The sequence below is a fragment of the Scophthalmus maximus genome, chromosome 22 (genome assembly GCF_022379125.1).
Source record: "Scophthalmus maximus strain ysfricsl-2021 chromosome 22, ASM2237912v1, whole genome shotgun sequence".
Lineage (NCBI taxonomy): Eukaryota > Metazoa > Chordata > Actinopteri > Pleuronectiformes > Scophthalmidae > Scophthalmus > Scophthalmus maximus.
The window spans coordinates 3,684,538-3,695,096 of NC_061536.1; the positions used below are offsets into that span (position 1 = coordinate 3,684,538).

Below are 10,559 nucleotides of genomic sequence, written 5' to 3' on the forward strand. Positions count from 1 at the left end.
CTTCACATGAGGCCTTATTCTGTTCTTGTTGACTTCAAACAGAATCTCTCACTCGCTCTCTCGCAAACACACAGGCAGAAAAGCGGCCTTGACAGAAAAAAAAGAAAACCTCCTTTAAAAAATGGAGACAGGAGAGAGACAGACAGATAAAAGAGAGAGACCGAGAGAGAATGGAGTGAAGAAGCAGATAGACAGTGAGTAGCAAAGGGGCTTCTCATTAGAGAATCTCTTGTAACGGAGAGTTTTGAAATGACAGCAGATTTGCGCGAGAGCATAATCCTTCTGCGCGATGCCACTGCTCTGCTCAGGGGGAGGGGGTGCCTGCTCTCCAAGAAGTAGTATTCATCTAAAGCAGAGGGAGAGCTAGAGACAGGCTCAGGCTTAGTGAGATTCACAGGAAATAGATATAACCACAGAGGAGCCTCTCTAATAGTACCACAGTTAAAAAAAAAAGGGCCTTGCCACTGAAAACTTTATATTTCCCTCATCTTTGTTAATAAATAAATAAATAAATAACTACTTTGTACGAACAAAAAGAAGTAGCTTAATCCACCAATCACAAACCACAACTGGATAAGGAAGGAGTGAACCGTAATGCATGATGGGTCGTCTATATAAGGAAATAATGGACAACTACATTACACTAGTGCTTACTGTACTTAAAGTATGAGCCCCAATGATTGATTGATTTCCACAAACTTAATCTGCAAATATGTTGATGATCAGTTCATCTTTTACATCAATGTTTCAAGCTAAAACGTCAACTATTCTCTGGGGTCAATGTCTCAGGTTCGCCGCTTCCTGATGTATAATATTGATTATCTCCTATAACCAAAACCAAGTAGTTGTAGTCAATTTAACCAGTTTGGCTGTCAGAAACAGATGGCAATTTTTTTTTACAATACGAACATTTTGTCTTAAACATTGATGAGGGCCCAGGAATTCTAGGCGTCAACCCTTACATGGTCTCGACTGAGCCGTTGTCGGAGGACCCCGCCTCTAGCATCACCCCAGACTACAGCCACTGCACACCACCTGAGGTCAGGTGTTTGTTTTTGCTGCGTGTGATACGGGTTCTTGCTGTGTTCAATTTTGAAAACTGATGTATCATTATTATTAATATCCTGTATTGGATTGTGTGTGTTTCACTGCATTTCACAATTAGAGGTGACAGACAGAGTCCTGAGGAGTGGGAATCCCTCCCACTGGGTCGCAGCTCCACTCTGTCTATACAGTGGAGGGATGGGGGGGGGGGGGGGGGGGGGGGGGGGGGGGGGGGGGGGGGGGGGGCTACTGATGATGGGGAAAGAGACGGAGTGCTAGAAAAAAAATGGGGGGGGGGGGCGGGGGGGTTGTAGAGACAGACAGACAGACTGGGAGCATGTCAAGTTGCCTTGAGGGACGTGCGATTCCTCCAAGCATCGAAATAGTCACCTCAAACAGTATTTTAATGAGGCTGCATGTGGAGGATGAAAACAAATTATGACATTGATGTATTGGTCTGTCGAGCAGCTCCTCACACAACCTGTTTTGCCCTGAAAAAAAGGGGCAGCTTATGAACAAAGGACGACTCGGGAGATCCCTGGAGGTACAGTGTGGGCTCTTCGGGTACCTGAGTCCGTCTTTGTAACACCCTAAACTCTTTCTGACGAGTACAGGAATAAGTGGTGGATACTAGTCTAGCGTTTGCACGGCCGGTATTGAGGGGGTGTCACTCACAATGCTGAGTCCTTGTTTTTCTTCTTTAAACGCTTCCAAACAGATTTCCAGGCTACATGGAGATCACCCATACATATGCAGTGGAACTAATTGATGCCACATGCATTTTGTGGGTGCAGCCTGGCTTGAAATTACATGTTCCTGGTTTTCCTTTTTCCTCTTTGGTGCGTTCAACCTTGACCTCTCTACAAACAAACACACACACACACACACACACACACACACTCTCCCACACAACACGTGCTCTCTGTTGCTGCCCGTTAACGGCGGTAGTTTAGTGAACGGGAAATGATGCATGACAGGTGGCTTACGCACAGATTTTTTTTCTCTTTTTGACACACACATGCGCGCGCGCGCAAACGCGCGCGCCCATCTGCGCTCGGCACATTTACTCTGTCACGCATATCTTGACTTCACTTCAACCTGTGACAGTGAGCAGAGGGGCTCATTCATTTCGTTCCGCCGCGGAATAAAAATGATGCACAACATCCCACAAATCAAATGACGAAGCGACTGTCTAAAAACAATTTTTTCTAAAAAAGGAAAAGATTTTCTCTCAGTCACGAGGGGTTTTATTGCTAAATACTTCGTCATTACTCCCGGGCTTTTTTTGTTTTGATTTTCGTAAAGTTTTTAATCATCTCTCAAAAATCTCATATTCCACAATGACAAAAAAAAAAAAAAAAAGCCGCGTGAGGGACCATTAGGGAGAGACACTAATGTTAAGTTGGAACATTTAAAAAAAAAAAATTGTTCTGGTTAAATATATTGCAGAAAGAGCGCGAAAGTCATGTCCGTCTCTGGGCGTGTTCTGCTAAATATTCCAAAGTTAACTTCTTCTTTTTTGTTAACGTGCGCATTACTGAACAGTCAAGAGAGTGAGAACTCACCAGTGAAATCGATCCCAGTCTGTATTGGAAGTGTCTTCAGGGCCGAGTCAGTCGGTTGTGCGTCCCTCCCTCCGGTGCCTTCACGGTCCTGTCCCCGTCGCGGCTGCAGCAGGGGTTGAGACGCGCAGCTCCTGATACCGCGATCCAATGGGGAGAAAACACGAAAGCTCCATTAAGAAATCACAGACAGACATACAGACATACAGACTGACTGACTGTCACGGTGAAACGCTCCCGTCCTCCTCTCCCCCGTCCGTCAGCCGCGTGTGCGCAGAGAGGGCGGCTCACTCGCGACCTCTCCTCCTCCTCCTCCTCCTCCTCCTCCGTTGTTCCACACTCTCCAAGCTGGATCCTCTGAAACAGTTGGGGTTTTTTCTGAGGCGGGGGGGGGGGGCTATTATGAATCATATTAGAGAATTTGCATTCATAAACCTAACCCATGGTTGAATATTAGAAAAAGTGGCAGAAAACACATACAAACCTCCAGATGTGCTTCTTTCGCTGTTCCCCCAGATGTTTGCCCCAGTACAGTGCAAAGTGCAAAGTTTAAACGCATTCCCCCGTAGAGGTGTTCTTTTTGTTTTTCAAGAGTCTCTCCTCTGGAAAATTCATATTTCATAAGTAGCTATCCAGACTTATCCATAATTCACAAACGTCTGACTAGGGGGTGGTGGGGGGTAGGGAAGTGGGTGGGTCGGGCTGGTGGGTGGTCACGGGCTGGACAGAACACCCCTGGGAGCCCAGTCACACCACCAGACTGTGACAAAAACAAAACGCTCCGTGACCGAGAGATGATGGGAGCTTGTTGCCAGGGAAGACAGGCAACCCAACCCTGACTGAAACCCAGCAGCCGGCTGACAGGCTCCTGGAGGCTGGGGGCCGTGGCAGCAGCAGCAGCAGCAGAATGGGAGCTCCAACCTCATCACCTGCCAACTCAAAGTATGAAATAATGACGAAATGATGAAATGAGACTATAAAAACAGAACCAGTGTTCAGGATGGTGTGATGACAATGCAAGACCTCCACAGATTTAAATTATTAACACTTCAACTTTTATTATATTTTCCCCCAAACAAAAATACTTTTAACCCTGGTAGAAACAAGAACACAAACAATAAGCCAAACCTAACAAGTGTTGTGACCGGGCTCTGAACAAAAACAATGCTATCGATACAATCAGATGTCTGCAAACAGGAGATCCTAAGGTCAACGTCTTATAAAATTCAACAGAACTGTGTCAACAAGGACAACTAAATAATGTGATGTGTACCATATACACCAAATGTGCGTCCCCAACCATACAAAGCTGCTCCTATAATGAAACTTAAAGACATACTGAGTGCACTTACTGAAAAGAACTTTAAAAAAAATAAATCACACTCGCAATGTCAGTAAAACACTTCCTGTAAGATCACGTGTGATTAGATTAAAACCCCAAAATGTTGCTATAAATCTCCCTGTATAAAGTGAACCATGTACTGTGAACGTTTTCCCCACCTTACTATAAACCATGTCCTTCATTTTTAAAGTGGTTTAAAACTGCTTTCCCCCAGTAGAAGTTGATTAATGAGAAATGGGAAATGTATCAAAAAAATTGATGCCGTGATTGTCCCGAGAGTGTGAACCCCTGGAAAAGGAGCGGTCACAGGGTGGGCGAGGTAAGAAATGGGACACGCAGATGATCAGTGCGTCACCTGCCCTGTGGAATTAACCCTGATAAATTTCCTGTGTGACCGAGACAAGAAATCAGTTATATTTAATAAGGGCACCTTTCAGTGAGCCCAAATGCAACACCCGTGAGTGTTTGAAATGAATGACCAATTAATTGTGTTGCAACACTGTTGTAGAAAAGTGAATGAAAATTCGTAAATAGAGAATCTTTAGGCCTGAACTTGAGTTAAATATACATACTCCAATGCCCAAACAACCCGACTGCTGTCAAGGCATTGTTAGAATATATAGACATATCTAGCATTTAGCCTTTATGTACAGAGAGCCATCACAGAGACTAAAAAAAGGCCCAAACAAACAAACAAACATTAAAAAAAATGCCCCAAATAAATAATACAACATAAAATAATTAGGCACAAAGGGTGATCTTAAAAGTCTTTTGCATCTTTTGTTTGGGGGATAATTTACCAAAGGAAGAAAAAAAACAAAGAAAGAAAAAATGAAAAGCCCATATATCAGCTGGTCCGGTGAAACTCTTGCAGTGCAATTGTTACTGTGATCCATGTAGATTAAAAGGCGCCGACCACAGAGTCAACCCTACAAATTGGGGTCAAAGTGACTGTGGTCAAACTTGTACAGTTAAAGTGGAGAGTTCCCGCAATCTGGTGTTAAAATGGATCTCAGCAAATGAGGGAGGGCATATTGAAAAATGGTCTGGGGAGTTGGGTTGCTTCCGGCCGTCCGGAACGTCAAGATGTCGGTGTGTCCTGTCTGCAATGTAGCAACTATAGCCTGTAACTGGGTGAGCAGAAGACACAATAACCATAATTAAAGCATATAATGTTTCCCTCTTACAACCCCCCCCCCCTAAATATTGGTTATACAAAAAATACCAACCAAATTCCTGAGATATGCTGTGAGTTTGTATGTACTTGAAATAAGGAATTAGAAGAAGGGCAACTGAGGACAGAAAATGAATGAACTAATGCTGTACAAGACAACATAGATGATGATGTCGTAAAACAGCAAAACACGAATAGAAAACCATTTAAAACAGAGACCCCCCTGACTCTTGGGCCTTCCCTAACACACCATTAGCTACAGTATCCCTGGCATGATGGAACTTTGTTTGAATAGTGTTTTACCTGGCAGGAGGCTCCGTAGCCGAGGACTACAGCACAGTCAACATAGTCTGGACTCCACAGTCCACAAAGCCCTGGAAAGGCAGAAACATTACAAAATTAGTTTTTTGAGAGCAATAGCTGCCATAAAAGAAGCTCACAAAAACACAGCAAGTGTCCAAGACTGTCAAGTACACAATCAGATGAAGGTACAGTTTAATCCTCTGGCTCGTTGTGAGCCTCCCCCCTCAGACAAAGTGTGGAAAAAGGCGGCCCCCTCACCTTTACCACTTTTTGTTTCACTTAGTTCCTAGATGCCTATCTGACCATGATTAAATCATTTAATCCCATAGACACTTAACAAGCGAGCAAATAGCCATATTACTGTTTGACATTTGAGACAACACCAAATGCATAACAAACATTCTATTGTCAGACTTTTAGCTTTCAGCTTTTGAAAATGGGAGAGTGAGGGAAAAAGGGAAAATTCCCCAAAACTACTGTATCTCTCAACTACCTCTTTAACCAAAGCACATACAGTCAGTCTTATCTCATTTTCAATCATTGATGTAATAGTTAATGTAATGTTTTTCACTTTCAGGCCCACCTCCCACTCTGAAAAACTGTTCTCGATGTCAACACTGGCCACATAACACCATCTAGTGGCATTGATTGACACTACAGTTAGTTGACCACCTGATGCCGAAAATACGGCTAGGAAAAAGACGACTTTTATGTTTTAAAAAGTATACAACTTAAAAAGTAAGTTACAAACTGACAAATGAATAAAATAGTAAACATTTAACAAAAGTTTACCCTCATCAAGTGGCATTTGAAATAGCTTATTCCCAAGAAATGTAGAATCACCTGATTGAGGGGCTGCGACCTCTGGTCCGCCGTCCAGTGAGTTGGCGTGTACTGCTTTTGGGTGGAGAAGAGTCAAGCAGTCAAACAGAGAGTAACAGGCAAACCGAGACTCAACTCCACGAGAGAGATAGGGGTGTGTAGAGTGTGGAGTAGGCAGACCAAGGGTGACCTAAACCAGGTAGAGCCCCTCAGTGTCTGGGAGACCCAGCATGGGATATTGTGCGGGTGTGGTGGTGCGTGTACCTGGTAGGCGTAGGCATTCTGTGCGAAGTTCACTGGAATCTGTGGGACAAACACCCCTCCTCCGAAGTTGGAATAGGAGTACGGCTGCAAAGCGGGCCGGTGAGAAAACATTCAATCAGATTACAGAGAGGTTTACGTAGAAGACAGAGCTAGAAAAGACACTTATTGACAATCTTGAAACTGGTAATGAAAGGCCCCAGCAATATGCTGGCCTGTGCGTACATGTGTTACCGAATTGTACGGGCTTCCTCCACTGAGGATGGGCTGAGGTTGAGCCACACCGCCACCTCCCATGGGTGAGCAGCAAGCACAGTAGAAGTACTGGGTGGGGCTCATCCAAGGAGGTGGGGCAGCCAGACGAGATGGCATGGACCCTTCATGAAGAAGAAAAAGAATTACGGAATTGAGTGTATATGGTTACATTTTCAATAGGAACCAAACATTCATGAAGTTCCTCTAACGTGTATCAGAATACATACGTGAACTCCTTTCTTTCATGATTGCAGGGCCCAGCTTAAGTTTCCGGCCCTTAAAACTGATCTGTTGCTATGGCAAAGAATATGAACAGATGTAATATTCCTCGCAGTTGGAAATAAAAATAAAAGAATGGGAGTTCCACAGACAGACATCCACTCACCTCAATGATTGATGGAATGTTGACATCTTCATTGAAGTACACAAAGCCATACCTGGGGACACACAAATAGCTCACAATACAATAAAAATACTGACTCAATATCAACATCTAATGTTAAATACAAAAAAGATAGGAGCTCAGTAAAATATTTCAAATAAGTTACTGGATATGCATAAAACCAACCTCCCAGTTTATATTAACAAAGATAAATTACAAATGCAGAGAACTTTCCCATTAAGGAGGAAATGTACTGATTAAAAATGACTGCACTACAATCCAAAAGTGCACAGTTGTTCATTTTCATTTCATTATGAAATGTGCTGATCTGTAAAAAGATTAGCTTTTAACATTTAGTCAACTCAATACTTGGTATTGTAAAGTAGTCAAAATGTGCACCTTAGTTTCAGCCTCAGCATCTCTAACAAAGTGAAACTCACCCCTTGCAGATTCCTCCACGATATGTAATAATTTTTACTTCCTTGACAGCACCATATCTTTCAAAGAAGTCCCGCATTTCATTTTCATCCACCTGAAGATTAAAATGGGTTGATTTGGAAAGTGGACGTGTACAGACAGCACAGACAAACAAAGCAAATCTAATCTAAACCTACTCTACCAAGTAATCTTTAAAAACTATTTCGCAGTGTGTGCATTTCTTAACAGGCAGCCAGGGGTCAGCTATGGACCTGGATATTTGGATGTGTATACTTAAAGGGATAGTTCAGTGATTTTGAAGTAAGGTTGTATGAGTTCCTTAAGCCTAGTTAATATGTTACCTTATGGAGATGGTGATCAGCGATGTCATTTAACGTAGTTTGGAGGGAAAATGGAAGTAGCGTAAGTCTCAGTGCACTGTTGCAGAGGGGACCACCGAAAAACGTCTTTTTGAAATGTTTACCTAAAAGAAAATCTGTTCAATTGTACGCTGGAGGACGTATTTTTTCACTGCTTCAGTTTTCCGCCAGACAGCCGTTTAAGTTTGCACTATTTTTTCAAGCGTACTTCGGCCATGTATTACTGCGCCAACTCGCGCCAGTGCAGTATCACTCCGCAAATCAGCTGTTCGATTCAAAGCTACCGCAGCGGGATGGTCGGTAATACATGGCCAAAGTACGCTTGAAAAAAATAGTGCAAACTTAAACGGCTGTCTTGCGGACAATTTCTGTTTTTTCTCCAAACTCCGTTATGTGACATCGCTGATCACCATCTCCATAAGGTAACATATTAAGTATGCATAAGTAACTCATACAACCCCACTTCGAAATCACTGAACTATCCCTTTAAATTAAGACTAGCAGGTATTCGATGCCCACACATCTGAGCCCAATTTGACTATGAAATGACAGCATTTAATTTCTCAGCATATCGAGGACGTGTTAATGTGAACTAAAAAGGTTAGACCATACCTTCATGTCTATCCCACCAACGAAGATGGCGTTGGGAGTTAGTTTTCCATCAGGCAGAATGTATCCATTGGACAACTTGGAAGACGGCGACGTCTGGCTGCCGCTCCTCGGCTTTTGGAAATCCTTACAACAAAACAATGTTTGAATTATTCAGTAATATGATAATATATATATATATATACACACACACACACCAGCCTCTGTGATTTTCATAATATATTCTCAGGGCTAGCACTTTAGTGACCAGTCATGTTCAAGTCAAATTATACACAATCTCATGAAAGTGAACAGTGTTTCCCCTACCATTGAATTGGGGCGGCGCCCCCCAACGGTAGGCCCCGCCCCCTCTGAAAAGTCAAATGAATCCTTTTTCTTTTTTACATATAATGCCAAAAAGAAGTCATTTAAGGTCACTTTCCTTATACCGCCCCCCAAAAAAACCCCAGTAAGCCAAGGGGAAACACTGAATGACATGTGCAAGTGACGCTGCTCCCATTACAATGTGATCAAATCAAGCCAACAATCAAAATGTGGACTGGATAACATTTACAATGTAACTAAACAGTCGTTTCCTTCTTTTCTGCAACTACGGCAACTTTCATGCACCACATTTTGACAAAAAAATGAGCCTACTGTAGCCACTGTTTACATTGCAAACCATGTTTTTACTTGATCCAACTCCACATCGATTTTAAAAAACGCCAGCCCGGATCTCACCAGCAGTGGCGCTGCTGCGAAGTTACGAAAATAACACTGACAAAAAGGTTAGCGGTCAACCGCGGCAGTGGGCTAACGTCAATGTTAATGTCAATGTTAACCAGTTGTTACAGAAGTTAAGTACAGCTCATCTGTGGTAGCCCCGGTTGTTGTTAGCTAACAGCGCCTATTGCGCCTTTTTCAGCTCTTCGCGCAAAGGTGGCTAAATAAGACGTTAGCTAAAAAATGAATGCTAGCACAGCAATTCGCTAGCATATTGATTGACAAGTCTGCGAATCCCTTCAACTGAACCAAGCGACATTGTGGCTGGAACGGTAACAGTGCATTGTTGTGCGCAGAATAAACGGTCGTTGAAACTTACCATATCTAAAAATCTTTAAAACTAATAAATTAGCCGAACAAACTGAGAAGGTAGCGCACGGCGCTTGTTTTGCCCAACGACTGCCACCGCACTTCAAAGTGAAACACGCCCAGGTCACATGACTAACCTGACGTCCTATCAAATGTGAGATAAGATTTAAATAAAGTTCGGTTTCAGCTAGTGGTTAGACGGGAACTTTGATCTGTTCTAGAAATAGATAGATAGATAGATGGATAGATGGATGGATGAATAGATAGATAGATAGATGGATGGATGATGGATGGATGGATGAATAGATAGATAGATAGATAGATAGATAGATAGATAGATAGATAGATAAATGGATGGATAGATGGATGGATGGATGGATGATAGATAGATAGATAGATAGATAGATAGATAGATAGATAGATAGATAGATGGATGGATGGATGGATGGATGGATGGATGGATGGATAGATAGATAGATAGATAGATAGATAGATAGATGGATGGATGGATGGATGGATGGATGGATAGATAGATAGATAGATAGATAGATAGATAAATAGATAAATGGATGGATAGATAGATAGATAGATAGATAGATGGATGGATGGATAGATAGATAGATAGATGGATAGATGGATGGATGGATGGATAGATAGATAGATGGATGGATAGATGGATGGATGGATGGGCTAGACATAAATAGTGTTTCCCTTTATATGAAGTATTACTTTCCAAAACCAGTGTAAAATATCACTGAAACCTGCTGTTCAGTAAAAGTTCATATTTTATTGTCATCTGCAAACGATCCATCAGGGAATCTGCACAATAAAATCCTTGTACCGATTAAAGCACATCGTCGATGTCTTGGTACAAGAATGGGTCCGTTGTTTTCATTCAGATACTCAAACTGGACAAAAACTAAATCCAAATGTGAAA

At 42.4% G+C, this 10,559-nt stretch overlaps 2 protein-coding genes across 6 annotated transcripts in view; both read right to left on the reverse strand.

Moving 5' to 3' along the window:
• The window catches only part of rftn1a (raftlin, lipid raft linker 1a), a 23,538-nt gene extending 20,595 nt beyond the window's left edge, over positions 1–2,943 (reverse strand). The window contains exons 1-2 of one of the 3 annotated variants that reach the window (XM_035620734.2): positions 2,826–2,943; positions 2,610–2,740 (exon numbers count right to left, since the gene is read on the reverse strand). The gene's annotated coding sequence lies outside the window, so the exon portion shown is untranslated. Of the gene's footprint in view, positions 1–2,609 lie in introns of all 3 variants that reach the window. The other 2 variants (XM_035620737.2, XM_035620733.2) reach the window with 2 other exon arrangements.
• Positions 2,944–3,638: 695 nt separating this feature from the next.
• dazl (deleted in azoospermia-like) lies at positions 3,639–9,789 on the reverse strand. Of its 3 annotated transcripts, none has more exons than XM_035620742.2 (10): positions 9,633–9,789; positions 8,555–8,677; positions 7,586–7,677; positions 7,149–7,200; positions 6,991–7,051; positions 6,734–6,885; positions 6,512–6,595; positions 6,269–6,322; positions 5,426–5,496; positions 3,639–5,078 (listed from the first exon to the last, which is right to left on the reverse strand). In XM_035620742.2, exons 1-9 carry the CDS (start codon positions 9,633–9,635, stop codon positions 5,452–5,454), a joined length of 666 nt encoding a protein of 221 aa, XP_035476635.1. In that variant the 5' UTR covers positions 9,636–9,789; the 3' UTR covers positions 3,639–5,078; positions 5,426–5,451. The 3 variants fall into 3 exon arrangements, with proteins under 3 accessions (XP_035476635.1, XP_035476634.1, XP_035476633.1); XM_035620741.2 differs by having other exon boundaries at positions 6,269–6,319; positions 6,991–7,057; positions 9,633–9,788; XM_035620740.2 differs by having other exon boundaries at positions 6,991–7,057; positions 9,633–9,788.
• Positions 9,790–10,559: the final 770 nt, after the last annotated feature.